Here is a 19,165-nt window from a genome sequence, read left to right on the forward strand (position 1 = left end):
AAACCAAGCATCATGCGCCTCCTGGTGTTGAATGACTACATGTACCAGAATGCACCGCGGCTGTCAGTTGGTTCAGTACTGAGTGAGCGCTGCTCTGCTGCACTAGCAAAGAGCAGTCCGACAGTTTATGTAAGTAAAACACATTTGTTCTTGGACAACTATCTTTTTAATTACGGGACATATCATGTTAAAGAATAGTTAGATTTATCTGTAAAGAATTTTATTTTAACTTAAATATTTTAATATTTTTCGGTCCGAAAAGCTAACTAGCATTAGCCTGGGTTAGCCACAGGAACCCACCGAAAGTGTTTACTTGTTCCACAGCTGTTAGTAACATTTAACTAGTTTCTAGGCTTGACACAAACTAGTTTACTTCTTCTTTAGCTGTCAGCTTCCCGAACTTCACTAGTAACTAAATGGCATCGTGGGATAAGGTGTTATTTATTCGCTTTTTGGCACAGATCAGTGACAGTTTCTGCGTTTCAACGGTTTTTCCTCAGGAGCTTTCATTAGCCAAGCCTGTAGTTACCGCTGTCTCCCAGAAAGCAACGTCAGCAGTTAAATAACGTCCGAGTGTCCGTGAATGCCTCATTGTTCAGTGTTTTTGACCGACTTTCCTTTTGCTTTCTGTCACAAGTGGTTTACAGTTCTGCAAACATGGACCAAGACAATAATTTAGAGGTGAGAAGAATGAACAAATATGAAATATTTTTCGCTATGATTTGAATTTTTTCTTTTCTTTTAAAACAGGCATTCAGATGCTGACATATTCTTTCTCAATCACATATTAAAGTGTTTCTCAAGACAGTCAGGTTTAGACTTGATTAATGTCTTAAACTCCTAAGCAAGCAAAGCCTTCTGTGTTTGACATTCTGATGTCTCCCAGGATGAGCCAGTGAGCCATTCAGAAGATGTTCCGCCTTGCATTCCTCCTGGACTCGGTAGGCTGGAGTTTTTTTAATCTCATTCTTTTAGATTAAAGATTGTGTTGTGAAATGTGTTCCGTGTTGCATCAGAAGCCTAGTGTGATATGTCTACATGCTCTGTTTGGCATTCAGCACAGAGAGCTATAACTTCAGTTCTATGAGGAAGTGCTGTTCTCTTTAACGTGCAACACGAGGCACAAGGCACGTCACAACACAATCAGGCATTCACCCATCCACACACATTCACACGCTGACGGTGATGAGCTACAATGTCGCCACAGCTGCCCTAACATTTACAGCAGCGAGGCTGCGGAGCACTGGTGCCACTGGTCTCTCCGACCACAGCCAGCAGGCAAGGTGGGTTAAGTGTCTTGCTCAAGGACACAACAGCAGCATTCTCTTTCGGGAGCCGGGGTCGATCCCACAACCCTCTGATTACTGGACAACCCGCTCTACCTTTTGCTGTGAATGATCAGCTTGTCCGACAGGCGTTTTAGTACCCAAAGTTTTGACTGACTACGTTTAATGTCTGATCAGAAAAACAGGTGACTCTTTAATTAATTTGGACACCCATAAATTACATCTGTTCAGACATTTAATTTCTCAAACAATTTTCATAATTATTTATATATAATTATAAATTTAAATATTTGATATAAAATGATTATAGCTTTGGGGCTCCAGCACATTTCAAAGATATCCAACAGGAGTTGGATGACCTTCTTCACCACACTCTCTTTATTCTGCTCTCCCCACCTATTCCACCTTCCTCAGGATCCACTGATTTCCCTCTTTCCTATTCACTCTCTCTCTTTCTTTACATTTTTTAATCACAATTGTCAAATTTTTTTGCTCATTTTAAATATATTTTTAACCATTTTCTAAATTCTTTTTTATATTTTTACATTTTTTGTTTTTGTGAAGCGCCTCGTGATTTGGCGCTATAGAAATGATACTTTCTTCTTCTTGTTATTTTCCTGTCATGATTTTCTCTCTCTGTTCACGTCCAGCTGATGGCGAGACACTGGACATGCTGTGGAAGCTGCGAGCGCAGCGTCGTCAGTCATCTCCTGAGCTTCCAGAGACAGTGTCCCGTCTTACTGCCCCAGATGGCAGCGTCCTCTACCTGGTGGGCACTGCTCATTTCAGCGACAGCAGCAAGAAGGATGTAGCTACGGTAAGCCAGCCAAACACACACACACACAAAGAAAAAAGCAACAGGATTTCTCCAGGGTGTAAAGCTTTTCACATGTTTACATTTTGTGAATTGCCAGTAAAATAATGCGTGTAATTAGCATTGCCTGAGTGATTATGACTTTCCCTGCTGCTATAAATGTTTGTTGCGCCTATTTAGTCGAGCGTTTTCTTCTTTGTTTCTATTTAGATTTTTTTTCTGTACTTCTCTTTAAAAGTCGACCCTAATTTCACACTTCAGTATTGTCATCCTGCATGTTTCTTACTTCCCCCCCGCTGCTCTGTGCTTCAGACCATCCGTGCTGTGCTGCCTGATGTGGTGGTGGTGGAGCTGTGCCAGTACAGGGTGTCGATGCTGAGGATGGACGAGAATACGCTGCTGAAGGAGGCCAAAGACATCAACCTGGAGAAGGTTCAGCAAGCCATAAAACAGGTCAGCTTGTCAAGCTGGTGTTTATAACAGCAGTGGTGTCAAAACGGTGATCTGCAGTGTGAAGAAACAGGGATGCATTATTGTTTTCATCAGTGATTGCTAAACCCTTGTGCTTCTGTGCTGTAGCTGGCCCAGGCTTGCAGGTGTAATTAGGAGTGAGCAAAGCTGTAAATGTTCTGTCTCTAAATAAGTTACTTTCTTCATCTGAAAAGCAGCAATTAACTGTAATCTGATTCCTCCAAGACAGAAAGCTGCTTAAAGAGCCTCCAGTCAAGTTTCTTTTTTGTTTTTGGCTCTTGGGCTGCAACAACGAGTCGATAAAATTTGATAAAGAAATGCGTTACCAACTTTTTTTTGTGTTGTGCAACCTTTATGTAACAGTCAATGCGCGCAGCTCATCTGATGCGGCAGCAGAGCAGACCGTGGCAGATCAGAACGAGACACACATATATGTCGCACGTGTAATTATTGTGTAAGGAAGGTGTCTTTTAGTGGCACACACTGTGCTAATCTAGGTGCTGTGGAGGAAAACAGATAAACCAGCAAAGACACAGTGTAACTACAAGCAGATTAGCTAATGCGAGCGGGCACCAGGCTCCCGATCAAGTGGGTTCCGAAAAAACACGATGGTCGTGAGACTAAGAATATCTAAACTCTACAAGAGGAAGAAAAATCCCCATCATCATCCTGTTTATTAGCTGTTTGCAGGACCACGGAGCAGAACCGGTGTTGTGCCAAAAAGCGACTGGCTGCCAAAAAATGATTAGCCACCGCGGGATCGCACACGGTTAGGGTAATTGCATTCCTAGACGAAATTCCCCGGGATTTCGCCTTAAAACTCGGCATATCTAGCAAAATGGACGTTGAGAAAGCAGAGATAACCTCGTCCGGTACTTAAACAGATGTTTATCGCGGATATTAGTTTTTTCCAGTTCAGAAGTTGTTTTAAGTGTTGCTATTTGTCTTAAACGTTCACAGTGAGGATATATTAATCCTTTTTGCAATATTTGCGATTGAAAGATGGTTTGTGGTAAGAACTGGCTTTCTTTATGTTACAGCCTTGATACTAAAACATAAATAAACAATGTAAAATGACACCCTGTATTGAATGTAAAGTCAAATGTTGTATAAATGGAAATTCTCCAGCGATTTGATTTATTCCCCCTTCCTTTCTTTACTCCACTTGACATGGAGCCACAGTTAACTAGTTTGGGGCACATTTTTACTTGAAAAATAGTATTTAAACTGATCAAGCTTTGGCTTTAATGACACTGTGTAGGTTACTATCTATACATTACGTTGCTTTATTTAAAAGTAACAAGATAAAAGCACTTCAGCACATAAAATTAAGATTGTCACTTACCAAATAGAGACTACACCCTCCTGTTTACCTATAAGAAATTCCTCAAAATAGCTTTAAATTATTTATTGATGATTTAATTGTAGACAACTAAAATGGCATTTTACTTGCCAAACAGTGATTGGATCGCTCAGATTTTCATGGAGGCTAAAATTGACCAATTAAGGGTTTTATGTATTATCTGTTGATGTTACTGTACTCATACTGTCTACTGTATCATCATAAACACCCCAAAATGGCCAAAAACGATAATTTCCCTTGCCAAAAATTGATTACTGTGTCCTGGTCAGCTGTAAAGGGTTAAATTGACCTACATATTACTTTATTTATTGTCTCTTGATGTGATTAGTCCCATCACAGGATGCTGGGTCTCTTTCACATTCATAAACAATTTTTGGCAAGGGAAATGATCATTTGTTGCCATTTTTGGGGTGTTTATGATTGTGGAAGAGACCCAGCATCCTGTGATGGGACTAATCACATCTAGAGATAACACACACACACACACACACACACACACACACACACACACACACACACACACACACACACACGACTGTCTCAGCTGTTATTTTCGTTACGGAGTGTGCACGTACAGCATGCGCGCCTCGTGCACGAGCCTACTATTGAAGCTGCCATTACGCTTTTGGCCTGAGGGGGCAATCGCGAGCATAAAAATTCAAAAGTCCGAAAAGTCCCTTTAAAAAGGGCTTAAATCTTTATTTTTTCTTTTGTTCATCAGAATGGGCTGATGTCAGGCCTGATGCAGATTCTCCTGCTCAAAGTTTCAGCTCACATCACCGAGCAGCTGGGAATGGCACCTGGAGGGGAGTTTAGGGAGGCATTCAAGGAGGTAAATCATTCACAAATATGTTTTTCATGCAGCAGTTGTGCCATATTTATTCTGATGTTTTAGTTAGGATGCTAAACGGGAACCTCGGTCCCAACTTGAATGTGTCATGCCCAAAAGGCTGCAGAACAGAAAAGCAGAGGACTGGTTTTATATGTTAGATTTATTTTTCTTTTCTTTCTTTTTTACATACCTGCAAACTTTGTGCTTTTCGGCGAAAAAAGTCATTTTTGAAGCCGAATATTGCGTTTGCGCGAGTCGTGTACAGCTGAAGAGTTTTTGTTTAGGGGGTGGGTTGTCTCCTGTTGGGTTTTGGTCACTCTTTATGAGAATCAGAGAAAGGGGTTCGTCTTGTTCACAATCTTTATTCTAGCGTGTTAGTCACATGTCATCATTTAACCAATCATAGTTGACAGCACGCTGCAGACGACGAGGCAGAGGCAGCGGTTTTGAGCTTAAAGTTTGTAAAATCAAACAAAATCACCACTAAATAAAATAACGTTTTTCTGTCAAGGACTTAAGCTGATTTGTCCTCATAGATTTTTTCCGAGGCTCGTCATGTTTTTATTTTTGGGAAGTTGAGCTCAGAGTAAACACCGCCAGTATTAATCTGGGCAGTGGAACATTTAAGGGTGCTGGAGGAGAAGCGCGTGATGAGATAATTTCATAATAATGTAACATTTCTGCTGCATTAAAGAGTCAGAACAGCATTTTGCCCTTAGCAGTGGTTTATTAAAGTATTCAAGCAAACAGCTGAGATAAAGCTGCATTTACCTGCAGCTGCAGCTTAGAGCCCTGCACGGGCCTAAAATCTGAGCCCGTGTCCGGCCCGGCCCGAAAAGGTTTTCAGGATTCTCTGGCCCGACCCAAGCCCAAGCCCGACTTTTTTTTTAACCTTTCATAATGTTTTAGCGTGATAGAAGGCTCAGCATTCTAATTATCTGTGAGAAGCATTCTGCAGTAAAAAATAAAAAAATAAAAAGAAAGAAAAGAAAGAAAAACAGCATCAATGCAGCTTTTTTTTTCTAACAGAGCGTATTTTTCGAGCGGCAGATGAAATTTACGAACACTATATTAATTGGATGCGTTTGTAAATTGAATCTGCTCTGAAAATGCGCTCTTGTGCAATTAGAAAAAAAAGCAGCATTCTAATTTTCTAACTGCAGCGCGCATTTTTAGAGCGGCAGATTAAATAAACGCCCCCAATTAATATAGCATTTGTAAATTTAATCTGCCGCTTTGAAAATGCGCTCCCCAGTTAGAAAACCCCCCAGCAATGAATGCTGTACTTTTTTAACTGCAGGGCGAATTTATTCACAGAAAAATAGAATGCTGCCGTTTTCATGAGAATAAACGAATGGCTTCTGACATCAAAGTGGACATAAAACGGCGTATTAGAATAGGGGCACATGTTTCAGTCAGCGGTTTGAGAATTTGTTTATATAGGCGCATTTATAAACCTCACAGACCTTGACTGAGCTAACGGGTGCCGGTGCGTGAGAAGCAGGCAGGTAATGCTGCCTTTAAGTGTTTCAGTTTTTTGTTTTTATGAACTTGATTAAAAATAAAGGCGCCCAGCCCGGCCCGTGTCTGAGGTAATTACACAGTTGTTGGCCCGAAGCCCGGGCCTCGAGCTGTCGGGCCGGGCCGACCCGAGGGCCTAGGGCTTCAGTGCAGGGCTCTACTGCAGCTCTTCCTAAACATTTACCGTATTTTCCGGACTATAAGTCGCACTTTTTTTCATAGTCTGGCCGGTCCTGCGACTTATATACCAAATTATATAGGCTATACCGTGCTGCTGCCGGCCGGCTCCGGACCAGGAATGGGCTCCTGTGCCCCGCTGGGAATAAAAACACACACCGCCATCACCTGCTGGAGCCTGTTGCGCGCTGCTGCGGGCCGGCTGCGGCCCAGGAATGAGCTCTCCCCGCCCGCTGGGAAGGTTTGAAACACCGCCATCGTCTGCTGGAGACCGTGACGCGCTGCTGTGCCCTGGTTGTTTCTTCTGTTATTACCGGTACTTGTCTTGCAATGTGAAATGCTTGGTCTCAGATTTTGTAAGACAAATAATAAAATTTCCCCCCAAAATGCGACTTATAGTCCAGTGCAACTAATATAAGTTTTTTTCTTCTTCATTTTACATTTTATGGCTGGTGCGACTTATACTCCGGAAAATACGGTAATCACAACCAGCTGATCAGAGCAGCAGCACTCATGACTCATAACAGTAACCTCTTAGGGATGATTACAGCATTCTGGAATACTTTCAGGTGTTTTCATGTTTGGTGTTCAGAGTGTGAGTTAGTCCCATAGTAATTCTTAATAAATATATGATGATCCCTAGTATAAAATGTAGTAGTCACCTTTTTTACACTTTCCATGTTTGCAGGTATGTTTTTTTAAGTTTTTAAGGTATTTGTCTCCATTCAGGCTGGACAGGTGCCATTTTGTAAATTTCACCTTGGGGACAGGCCGATCCCTGTGACGTTTAAGAGGGCCATAGCTGCTCTGAGTCTGTGGCAGAAGGTCCGTCTGGCCTGGGGTCTGTGTTTTCTGTCGGATCCAATCAGGTATCACTTTGTCTTCACATCTTCTTTAACCTATAAACATTCAGCACAACTAAAGGAAGAAAAATGCACATTTGACTAGATTTTGAAAGCTTCCTGTACCGCATTTTCTACCTTACATCTGAAAACATGAAGAATACCAGATTTATGTTTCTGGTAGTGCTTTGCCTTATTTTTACAATTTGAAAATGGTGATCAAAAGCACTGAAAGAAATGTATATATATATATATATATATATATATATATATATATATATATATATATATATTGGTCAATCAAATGATTGCAAACTGCCATATTTACCCAAATATAGGATGACCCCAATTATAAGACGACCCCTCCTTTCCAAGACTAATCTTCTGGAAAAGACAAAAAAAATCTGTTTTGAAATAAACAATTTTTATTGAAAAATTGAGAACAAATACTGGGCAAAAATACTATTCAAATGCAAACTATCAGAACTTTGCTGAAATGTGAAATCAAAAGTCAAATGAGGCTTTAATTCAGACGCCCTCTGCCTCGCTGTACTCACCCTCATGCTACTGCGGTCCCGGTGTACCATCAGATCGCTACACCTGCCGCCTCCTCCCAGAACGTCGTCCTCACTGCCATCTAATGCATCCATGCATGCAAAGTTTGACGCCTCTGCTGAATTCACCACAGTCATCTTAAAATTCACGTAACTCTGCCTTATAGCTTGTTAACTCGCCCCGCTTTCGGTCCACTCTGCTCCGGTGTCGGTACAGGATCTGCTCGGGTGCAGAATCGGCTCGGGGTCCTTTGACTGCCGATGACGTCACATTACTGCAAATCTACTCGGCTTTCACACACACGTTTTGGAAAGACATCAGCAGTTTTGTTAATAAATTCTTGTTTGTTAACACCTAAATGTTTTCTTTATGATTGTAATTTGTTAATAAAACACCATATTATCTTTGTTTTGTAAAGATGTGAAACAGCATAAAACCAACATCGGCCTGACAAACAATAGAACAGTTCTTATATGTGAAGCCATATCTGTTTGTATTAATGTGGAGTTCGTCTGTATAATTCTTTAGTTGTTATCTAAATACGTTCTTTGACTCAAAATATTGCTTGGTGTCTTTCAATAAAGTTCTTATATTTTATTTTGCCCCATTTCATCAACATCAAGAGCTTTTGAGGGTCACCGTTTATCATTTGCTTATATTTTACATTTCCTTTAGAAATTCAAACACATTTTCTCCAAAAACTGTTGATTTTTGGACTACAGGACTACAACCGCTAAGACTACAACCGCAAATTTGTTCTGACCAATTAAAATCATAACGTGATAACGTCACTTCCGTAAGCTTCATGTTCAGCCAATCACCTACTCTGACGTTATCGACAGTCGAAGGACCCCGAGCTGATCCTGCACCCGAGTAGTTCCTGTACCAACACCGGACCTCTGGTCTCCATTTTTTTCTCCAGTTCAGAACGTGCAGCCTGGCGCCCTCTGCTGTTATGAGTGTGTAATGACCCCAAACAATATCAGCATGTGTAATAGACCCTTTTACTGTTTGTAAACAATATGACGTCAGCGAGAATGCGCACGCAGCTTGGCAACAGAGAATGGCGTTGTTTCAGGCTTTATCAAGCTACGCTGCGGGGTTATCACCGGCAAATCTTGAATGTTATATTATTAAAGTCACTTTAACGAATGGCAACAGACTCCCGGATCCCTGTGGCATTACGGAATGGGTGGAAGATGTAGGTGTGTGGCCAGATATCCAGTGGCCCGATATATATCCGTTTTTAGTGGAGAGGCCCAGTAAGTACACACGTGAGAAGCTACGGGCATACAAATCGTTAGATGCATACAACTATGTTGTCTGTGGCCACGTACAGAAAGTAAAATATCACGACATAGACTCTGAGTTTTGCGTCTTGAAGGCAGAAGTCCTTCCTAGCCAAAGACAAGGACACAAGACTGCTATGTACGAGGCTTGGGTCATAGTAAACAAACCAGAGAACTACGTCTTCACAGCCAACTGTACCTGCAAGGCAGGGTGAGTATAGCATAGGTTTCTTTTTTTAGCGTGCTCAGAGTACAATCGTGTTAATTTTAGAGAAATACAGTTTATACTAATATGCAGTGGGAAAATGCAGATGAATTAGAATGAAATGTTAATTTGAAGCATGAAATAAAGCGTATAAATTTGTTTAATTCTGTCATTTTGATGTTCCAGACTTGGGTCGTGCTGCAGCCACGCAGCAGCAATTTTATTCTAAGTTTAGCTTTGTGTTATAGGATGGAAAAAACAGAAAAGGCTGCAGTTACGTCTCAGGCATGTGCATGGAAAAACCTGAGCAGGAAAAATGTAGAACTTCGGAATTCTGTAAAGTTTCAGTCCACTGCTTGAAGAGAAGCGATTCTGGCATCCACACACGCAACAACCCGACATTTTTATGTGCTCAGAACTTCAAAACAAAGGGTTTAAAACGCTGTTTTAGTATCGAGTGTGAATGAGGAAGCCTTCACTCTCGTTGCCAGGCTGCGAGCGCAACTTTTGATGACGTAGGTAGTAAAAGGGTCTATAAACCCTGATTATAAGACGACCCCACATTTTTAAATTTTCAATGAAAAAAAAAACCCTCATCTTATATTCAGGTCAATACGGTATGTGAGAATAATCAAAGCAGTAGCTGATAATGAGACATAATAAAGTGCAACGTGTGGAAGCTCCAAGTATTTGTGTTCTGTTTAGAATGATTTCATTTTCACTCACACGCTATTTTCAAAGTAAATGTAAATTGGCGAGATAAAAAAATAGAAAAAAATACCTTGTTGGTTTTATTTAGTTGGAATCTGTGACAGTCTGAGTATAATTCATTAAGATTCATTAGTCACAACTTTTATAGTAAAAGAAATGAACATTTAAGTATTTTTAAGTGGACGCTAAATATAACAATGTAAAAAGAGGGGACATGTTTTTAAACGTATCCTTTTTTCTGTTAATGTTTACACGTTTCTTTACTGGAAATGCACTGAAAACAGTTTTGTTTTGTTCAGATATGCTAATAAATTGCTGTTTTCCAGTAAAGAGGACGTAGAGAAGTGCAAGCAAAAGGATTTGTTGGAGCAAACCATGTCAGAAATGATTGGAGAGTTTCCTGCTCTTCACCAAACTATTGTGGCTGAAAGAGACATCTACCTCACGCACGCCCTCCGCCAAGTCACGCGCTGCGTGGAGGCGCCATCTAGTGCCCAGAGTGAGGATTACAGCAGACTTGCCTTAAAAAATGACGTTTATGCAGCAAACTCAATTGATTGCTCTGATTTATTCATATGTTAAAATTATGAGTTCATTGTCATTTATGTTGTACAGTTTATTATTTTAATTTATTATTTATTAAAACAATATGTGATCTTGACGAAACATTGCCCTTTTGGATTTTCTTTCTGCAGTAGTTTTAACAGTTGCATACATTTATACAATATTTTTTGACATTTTTGTCATTAAAAATTCTTTTTGCAATTTATTTTTTGTAAGCAAACCTGTTTTTCTTCTGCAAAATTAGATTTTAATCAGTCACAGCAATGCAACCGTTAGGTTAAAAACAGCTGACAGCATTTTAAATGTTTTGATGTATCTTATTTATTTAGATGTCAATTTTTAAAGTTATGATGTATAACCGAAAAGTTTAAACTTAAAGACTGAATGTTTAACAACATTTTTGACGTTTCTGTAGGAGTGCCTGCTGTGGTGGTGGGAGTTGTAGGAATGGGTCACGTTCCTGGCATTGAGCAGAACTGGGAGAAGGAGCTCAACATTAATGAAATCCTGAGGTATGTTTGATATATTGCCTCAAATATTATAAACAGTAAAAAAAAATATATTACTTGTAAAATCCCTACTTCTTTACCTGTGTCCTCAGTGTTGCACCCCCCTCACGGTTTGGCTGGGTGCTACGAACAGCCCTAAAGGGTGTCCTGGTGGGAATTCTGGGATATGCCTGCTATCGTGCTGGAGGAGGTGTAGGTAGAACGCTGATGTCTCTGCCTGCAGTCCAATCATTACTGGAAACACTGCGGCTTCGTCCTTCTTGACCACACTGGGCGTGTCTCAGCCGTCTCTGACGTGACCTTTGACTTATTAAAAACAATGCATTGATCACGAGTGGCCTTAAAAACAGGAGGTGATGCTGGAGGGACGGGTTCACCAGCCCACATGTCTAAATAACAAGGACCTCATAGGGGTTGAGAGCCCCCACCTCATATCGATGTCCCTGTAGATAACACGGGGGCAATGCTGCCAAAGAAACCGTTACAGTACTCCTAATATTTTGTTTATATGCATTTGCTTAGTAGATTTTGAATTTTACCTGTCATTCCTTACATTTACCTGTGCAGTTTTTATTTGGTAAGCCACACTGGAATCATTTTTAGTCGCCTGCTCAGAGAAGATGTTTTATTTGTGCTGGAAAAGATCGTTTTCTGAGTCCTGTTGTTCGTTATTGGCCCGGCACTTTAGAGAAGACCGTTGAAAAAAACATTCAGGCTTGGAAAGTAAGATGATATATCCTGTGGTCAACTAGAAACAAAGTGAAATAATATATTTGCATGAAAAAAAGTTGTCTGAAGTGGGAGGTTTACAGTCATGCTCATTACTTTTCATAAATCACCCATCCCAACAATGATGCACGTTCAGGATTTAGTAACATAAACTCTGTTCTGTTGAAGCAAAGTGCCTCAGGTTTCGTCTGTAAGGGCTACAGTTTATTGTTTTCATTTGTATTTCACATACAAATTGTGCAGTTTCCACTAATTCTCACAAGTTTCCAAAAGACTGCTGCTCTTTAAACAGACGCTCAGTTTGTGATGACTCTGAAATGTTTCCACACCAATGTTTTTTGGGTTCTCGTGCATTTTACGGAGATCTGATGCACGACATGAGTGAGAAGTCTTGTAACTTCTATTATGGGATTTACTTACAAAAGAGTGACATGCACATACACGCTCTGCATAATTATTAAAATTTTATGCACAGAAAGCCATTTTAAGAAGTATGTGTCACACAGACAACATCATTCACCAGGTGTCACCAGGCAGTCAGTGCTCCAGGATGTTTGTGAAATCAAAAAATGCATGAATGTATAATTTACCCCTTTTAATTTAAGGATGAACGTTCTTTATATAAGAGTTTGTCTGCTAAACAGTAATTGGGTGGAATAGTGATATTTACCCTTACTTTAATAATCACTGCTGCCTTTACCTTCTGATTGCCTCCTCAGCTATAGCTTCTTACATCACACAACTGTATTTATAATAGAGCTTATTGATGCATGTGTTAAGAGAAAGGTGACATCCTGTCAGCCACATGGACTACTTTAAAGGACAGTGAATTGTCTGCATGATTTCAGGCCTGCATCAAGAGCTTCCAGGTAATCGTTTTAATTTTGAAGCGATTTGTGTACAGTACTTCTATCTGCTGCAGATGTATGAATGGGTGACATGAAATGAGGTATTTTCAGGTATTAAATTTGGGTCCATTTCATGATACAGTATGAAATGTTCATTTACTTTTTGAGAAAATGATCAAAGCACGTGCCAACTATTCATGTTTTGAGTTATATCACATAATTTTAGTTGATAAATAAATGCTCTGAATGCCAGACGATTCAGGTCAAGACGCAGTTCAGATGTTCCATTACTGCAGACTCAGATATTTTATAATAGTCTCCCATTTACGTAAATGTCTAGTGCCCTGGATGTTTACATGTTTTATCATGTTTCTCCATCTTTAAATTCACCCGTCATTCAATGAGTTGTAGGTTATTAAAGCTAAACCTTTTTAAAAAATCCAAATAACGGTCACGTAGTTCAATGGTAGTTATGATGGTAAAATATATTTCCATTTTTTGAGTATTTAAAAATTAATAGCCACAGTTCCTCCTATTTGTTTCTAGTCGGACTAATAGATGTGTAACACGCCGCCATGTTTACAAAACATCCGCTGTAGTTTGGAGGATTATGAAAGCCTGATTAGAGATTGAACACTTTTGGACCGAGTTGGTGGACGATGGCCCGGTTTGGATGGCTTATTTAGGACCTCGGCTCGGAGCTTCACGCATCTTTAGTCACGGTGCGACCGTCTTCAGACTCCTCGGTACTTTCGGTATGGACGGGATGGGTCTGGCCACGAGTCGTTCTCCTCTGGAGAGGCTCGAATTTGACAACGCAGTCCTGAGAAAACTCCCCCTGGACCCGTCCGAGGAGTCGGGGGTTCGGCTGGTGAAAGGAGCGTGTTTCTCTCGGGTGACCCCCCAGCCGCTGAACAACCCTCGCTTCGTGGCGGTGTCGCGGGAAGCCCTGGCGCTGCTGGGACTGGACGCAGACCAGGTCGTGAACGACCCTCTGGGTCCGCAGTACCTCAGCGGGTCCAAAGTTATGCCTGGATCCGAACCCGCGGCTCACTGTTACTGCGGCCACCAGTTCGGCCAGTTCGCCGGGCAGCTCGGCGACGGGGCAGCCTGCTACCTGGGGGAGGTGAAGGCTCCACTCGGCCAAAGCTCCGAGCTGCTCCGGGAAAACCCGAGTGGACGCTGGGAGTTACAGGTGAAAGGGGCTGGACTCACCCCCTACTCCAGGTAACATGAGCAGAGGTTTTATGTAGAGTCAACAAGTCAGGCTTGATCTAATGTATAAAATATACCCGCGTCACCTGCTGGGACGCTCAGATGTCTTTAAGGTGTTTAGTGTCTCTCTTCCACAGACAAGCTGATGGCCGTAAGGTCCTGCGGTCCAGTATAAGAGAGTTCCTGTGTAGCGAGGCCATGTTCTTCCTCGGTGTGCCCACCACCAGAGCAGGCTCTGTGGTCACCTCTGACAGTAGAGTTCTACGGGATGTGCATTACAGCGGGCATCCCCGTCACGAGAGATGCTCAGTTGTCCTCCGAATTGCTCCCACCTTCCTCAGGTGAGTTCTCGCTGTCCCAAGCCTCCGTTGGAGTTGTCTAAAGTTCTCAGGATGCTCTCGTTGAGAGTCGTTTGTCTTGGCACTGTCCACACAGGTTTGGATCCTTTGAGATCTTCAAACGCGCTGATGAGTTCACAGGCCGACAGGGTCCCAGTTATGGTCACGATGAGATCCGAGGTCAGATGTTGGATTATGTCATTGAGATGTTTTACCCTGAAATCCAGCAGAACCACCCGGACCGGGTGGAAAGGAATGTGGCTTTCTTCAGAGAGGTCAGAACTTCATTTACATTAACTAAGATAAAATGAAGATGCATTTTAATCAGCATTTGGGACTGAAGGTTCTGGTATCTGATGGTTTCCTTAACTTTTGGGGGGGAAAAGTCCAAATTTGTCTACTGAAGGTTGCTTCTTGGTTTTAGATCCTTTTGCTGTTTGCAGGTGATGCATCGGACAGCCCGACTTGTGGCTCAGTGGCAGTGTGTCGGATTTTGTCATGGAGTTCTGAACACGGACAACATGAGCATCTTGGGGCTGACTTTGGATTATGGCCCATACGGCTTCATGGACAGGTCAGGCATGCCTGAAGAAGACCTTCAGTTCCTTTTTTCTGCAGTTCATATAACAAATACAGTTTTCATTATCAAATAAGAAGAAATCTGAATCCGACACATAAACTTCCCATCTCCCTCAGGTTTGATCCCGACTTCATTTGTAATGCGTCTGACAGCTCCGGCCGGTACTCCTATCAGGCCCAGCCGGCTATCTGCAGATGGAACCTGTTGAAGCTGGCTGAAGCTCTTGCCCCAGAACTCCCAGCGGAGCGGGCTGAAGCCGTTATGGATGAATACCTGGATCTGTTCAACCGCTTCTACCTGGAGAACATGAGGAAGAAGCTGGGCTTGTTTATAAAGGAGGAACCTGAGGATGAGATGCTGATCACTGAGCTGCTGCAGACGATGCACAACACCGGTGTGATGTTCATTCCCGTATCATCCAGTGTGAGGCTTTTAATTTAATCCTTGAAATAAACACAGATTGATGCATCTTCTGTTCTTTTTGCTGCAGGTGCGGACTTCACCAACACCTTCCGAAGCTTGAGTCTGATCTGCTGTCCAACTGAAGCAGAAACGGAAGGAGAGGAAGATCTGAGGAGAACTGCGGACCTCCTTCTTCATCAGTGCGCCTCTTTAGAGGAGCTGAAGGCTGCCAACAAACCCACGATGGATCCACGGTGAGCTAAAACGCCAATACACAGTCAAACACTTAGTTTTATCTGATTATAAACACTGAAAATATAAATGCATACCTAGTTTGTTGATGGTGTCGGATCATTTGTACCTGCAGCTAAAGAAACCCATTTACTTCGGCACGTTTCAGATTATTCAATTGAATTCAAGTTTATTTATATAGCGCCAAATCAGGACAAGAGTCGTCTCAAGGCACTTCACATAATAAACATTCCAATTCAGGTCAGTTCATTAAGCCAATCAGAAATAATGTTTCCTATATAAGGAACCCAGCAAATTGCATCAAGTCACTGACTAGTGTCAGTGACTATACAGCAATCCTCATACCAAGCAAGCATAAAGCGACAGTGGAGAGGAAAACTCCCTTTTAACAGGAAGAAACCTCCAGAGGATCCTGGCTCAGTATAAGCAGCCATCCACCATGACTCACTGGGGATCGAGAAGACAGAGCAGACACGCACACACACACACACACACACACACACACACACACACACACACACACACACACACACACACACACACACACACACACACACAATATTTTATACAGGGTATCCGCGGGTCCTTAAAAAGTCTTAAATTTGCTTTACCAAATTTAAGGCCTTAAAAATCCTTAAAAATGACAAATAATCCTTAAATAGTTTCCAAAAGTCTTAAATTACCAAAGACCCAATAAACAAGATTATTTTATTTCTATAAAATTTTTGTGAATTTCTAGTTAGCGTTCAGCATTTTTTGTGTATGATATTGGCGTAAGCGGAACCGTACACGTTCGGTTGGTTGTGAAAGGGGGCTATTTTTAGATGAGCACGTTAAGCTAGTGGGAGTTTGTGCCATGGGGAAGTGCAACATTAATGGTAACTGGATGGCTAATCCCACGTTCACGACGTGGTTAGCACCGGTTCCAGGCAATAGCTGGAAATTTTAGCTTAAATTTAATTTAAAAAAAGCTTTAATTTGGTCCAAGTGGCCTTAAAAAAGGTCTTAAAAAGTCTTAAATTTGGCTCCCTTAAACCTGCAGATACCCTGTTATAATATATCAATATTTTAAAAGTTCTACAGCAGATTTTTCTTGCTAGTGGCTCTTTTCAGAAGTCCGTTTTCAGTTCATGTACCGAAACCCTCTCCGTTCTAATTCCCTCGATCAGCTTTTAGATTTCCTGGACAAACTGAAATCACCGCATTATGTTATTTTTCTGTCGACAGTGAGCTTGCGATGCTGCTCTCGTTGGCTCAGAGCAACCCGTCTCTGTTCCAGATGATCTCAGACCGAGTGACGATAGCCAGGCAGTTGGACAAACTCGGCAAACTAAAGGACCTGACGGAGACGAGTCAGGAGGAGCTGAGAGCCAAACAGGCTGAGGAGTGGACCTCCTGGATCACACGCTATAGGTGAGGCTTTGTAAGCAGGAGGAGGTTTTTTTTGGGGGGGGATAGTAATGGATAGAAACCTGACAGATTAAAGGGCTGGACAGGCTGATAAGGGAGGAAATGGTGTGCTCTGGCGGATATTGTTCCATTACCGAGACTCTGAGTGTGCTGCGTTATCGTCTCCACTTCAGGAAGCGTCTGGCCCGCGAGCTGGAGGGTCAGAGTGACGAGCAGGCTGTGAAGGAGGAGAGGGTGAGGGTGATGAACAGCGCCAACCCTCGCGTGGTGCTCAGGAACTACATCGCCCAAAATGCAATAGAGGCTGCTGAGAACGGTGACTTTTCTGAGGTCAGATTCTCCTCCTTCATCTGCTCTAGTTGGAAAAAACAAACAAACAAAAAATAAATCCAATTTCACATTCAGCTATTCTTACTTTTTTATTTTTATTTATTTTTACCGTGCTGCAGGTCCAACGAGTCCTCAGGGTTCTGGAGAAACCGTTCTCCTCTCAGCCTGGACTGGAGCTTCCTGCACGGGTGAGCGGACATGGAACCACTGCACAGATGGAAAGGGACGAAGGCGAGGAGCAGCAGCAACAAGCATCTTCATCAGCAGCCCGAAACCCGGTGCCTTACGACAGCAAGCCCCCAGCCTGGGCACAGGAACTCTGTGTCACATGATCCTCGTAATCACTTCCTTGATTGTTTCCCGCCTAAAGCGACAGGATTGTTGGACAGGGTTGGATCTGTTTTACTATTAATGCCCTCTGTCCAACTTTAATGTTTATCTTTGGCAAGGCAGCATCAAGGGAGTGTGGAGAAGACTGACGCTTCATAAGCTAGCAGGATGACACAAACCCGACAGGAGAGAGGGCTCGAGTTCCTTCTGCTGCTTCCCGGTTTTAACTTCACACAAAAAGCTGCAGAGGACTTTTACGTTAAAAAGGTTCAGTCTAACGCAGCAGAGCAGCTGAATTATTTGGGTGAACTTTAAATTTGTGTAGCAGGCAGAGTAATCTGATGAAATTCACGTGAATCTTTTAAAAGACGCAAAGCTCAGTTCCTCCTCGTGTCTGTTTGGTGTTACTTTTGCTATTTATGATGAGTCAGGCAACAAGTCGTATTGAGCTGCCTGACTCTGACGAGCTATGGGTTGTCAGTGTGTGTGTGTGTGTATGTGTGTGTGCGTGTGCGTGCGTGTGTGCGCTAGTGAAATAATACTGATTTCACTTCTGTGGGTGACGGTAAATGAGTGCAGTTACAGAAATACGCACAATAAATGTTTCGATAAAAGATTTGTTTATTTTTGCAACTTTTAAATCTTTATTTTATCTAAAATCAGAATTATCTTGTTCCTTATAACATTATTCACAACTGACATTCTCACAATATTTACAATAACAAACATGACTTTGCAGTATTGTGCAGCCCTAATTGTGCATGATGGAGCAGCATGGACACGATCGGGTCACATGGTCTGTTGGAGATGTGAAAATTGTCCTTCTGTGATCAGCTGATCTAAAACTCAGAAATCTGATTTTTTTTTTCTGTGGTCTGTGAACTAATAATCCTCTTCCATGTACATTTTTTTATTCCAGATTTATTAATTTTATCACAAATTGGAGAGACACCCCTCTCTTAACCCCTTGATGCATAATGGTCACTACAGTGGACTCAAAATTATTATATATATATTTTTGCTATTAAGCACAGCTTTTGAAGACTTTATTGCATGTGAGCCCCTCCATTTGGACTTCAGTAAGTCAAGCCACCATATTTCATGTTCAGAATGCACGCTGTCCACTGATATGGACATGTAATAAATTATTTATAAATTAAATGTAACAAAAATATGTAAATATGAAATTTGTTTCATTTATACCTAAATATGAATGAAAAAATTTGTTAAAAAATCATGGTTGAAGATTTCATAATTCATGCATCAAAAGGTTAATTATAGTTCTTTGAAACCTGATCAGCGAAACATCGGTTTTGGTAAATTAGAACTAAAGGAATTGTCCCTCAAAACCAAAATATTTTCTGTTTTGTTCTAAGCTCAAAAATATCTGAAGCTGTTGAAATGACGAATGCTGCATAAGATGAATTATATATTCTGATGTTCTTGTTTTTGATGAGTACATAGGAATTGTGGAACCAAATGTATATTTATTATTGCATCTAATCATTATTTTTTCTTTAGGATGAATTACTTTGTCTCTTATTTCAAAATAAATATACCATTTATGGGTTCTGTGTTTTTATTTATTTTTT

At 41.5% G+C, this 19,165-nt stretch overlaps 2 protein-coding genes across 2 annotated transcripts; both read left to right on the plus strand.

Annotated features, from left to right (window-relative positions):
* The first annotated feature begins 21 nt into the window (after positions 1–21).
* On the plus strand, positions 22–12,853 carry trabd (TraB domain containing). The gene is made up of 10 exons (XM_015964948.3): positions 22–129; positions 638–681; positions 887–941; positions 1,937–2,103; positions 2,413–2,553; positions 4,656–4,766; positions 7,194–7,333; positions 10,393–10,565; positions 11,046–11,142; positions 11,232–12,853. The coding sequence occupies exons 2-10, from the start codon at positions 658–660 to the stop codon at positions 11,401–11,403; spliced, it is 1,080 nt and encodes a 359-aa protein (XP_015820434.1). The 5' UTR covers positions 22–129; positions 638–657; the 3' UTR covers positions 11,404–12,853.
* Positions 12,854–13,005: 152 nt separating this feature from the next.
* On the plus strand, positions 13,006–19,143 carry selenoo1 (selenoprotein O1). The gene is made up of 9 exons (XM_015964942.3): positions 13,006–13,943; positions 14,069–14,272; positions 14,367–14,544; positions 14,713–14,843; positions 14,966–15,243; positions 15,340–15,505; positions 16,731–16,916; positions 17,087–17,243; positions 17,363–19,143. Exons 1-9 carry the CDS (start codon positions 13,390–13,392, stop codon positions 17,582–17,584), a joined length of 2,076 nt encoding a protein of 691 aa, XP_015820428.2. The 5' UTR covers positions 13,006–13,389; the 3' UTR covers positions 17,585–19,143.
* Positions 19,144–19,165: the final 22 nt, after the last annotated feature.

The sequence above is a fragment of the Nothobranchius furzeri genome, chromosome 4 (assembly GCF_043380555.1).
Source record: "Nothobranchius furzeri strain GRZ-AD chromosome 4, NfurGRZ-RIMD1, whole genome shotgun sequence".
NCBI lineage: Eukaryota > Metazoa > Chordata > Actinopteri > Cyprinodontiformes > Nothobranchiidae > Nothobranchius > Nothobranchius furzeri.

Bases quoted from the DNA above. Each gene is read 5' to 3' on its own strand.
- trabd (XM_015964948.3), top strand. From the start codon at position 658: ATGGACCAAGACAATAATTTAGAG. The intron at 942-1,936 runs GTAGGCTGGAGT...GTTCACGTCCAG, and splicing joins TTGCATTCCTCCTGGACTCG to CTGATGGCGAGACACTGGAC. The intron at 11,143-11,231 runs GTATGTTTGATA...CTGTGTCCTCAG, and splicing joins AACATTAATGAAATCCTGAG to TGTTGCACCCCCCTCACGGT.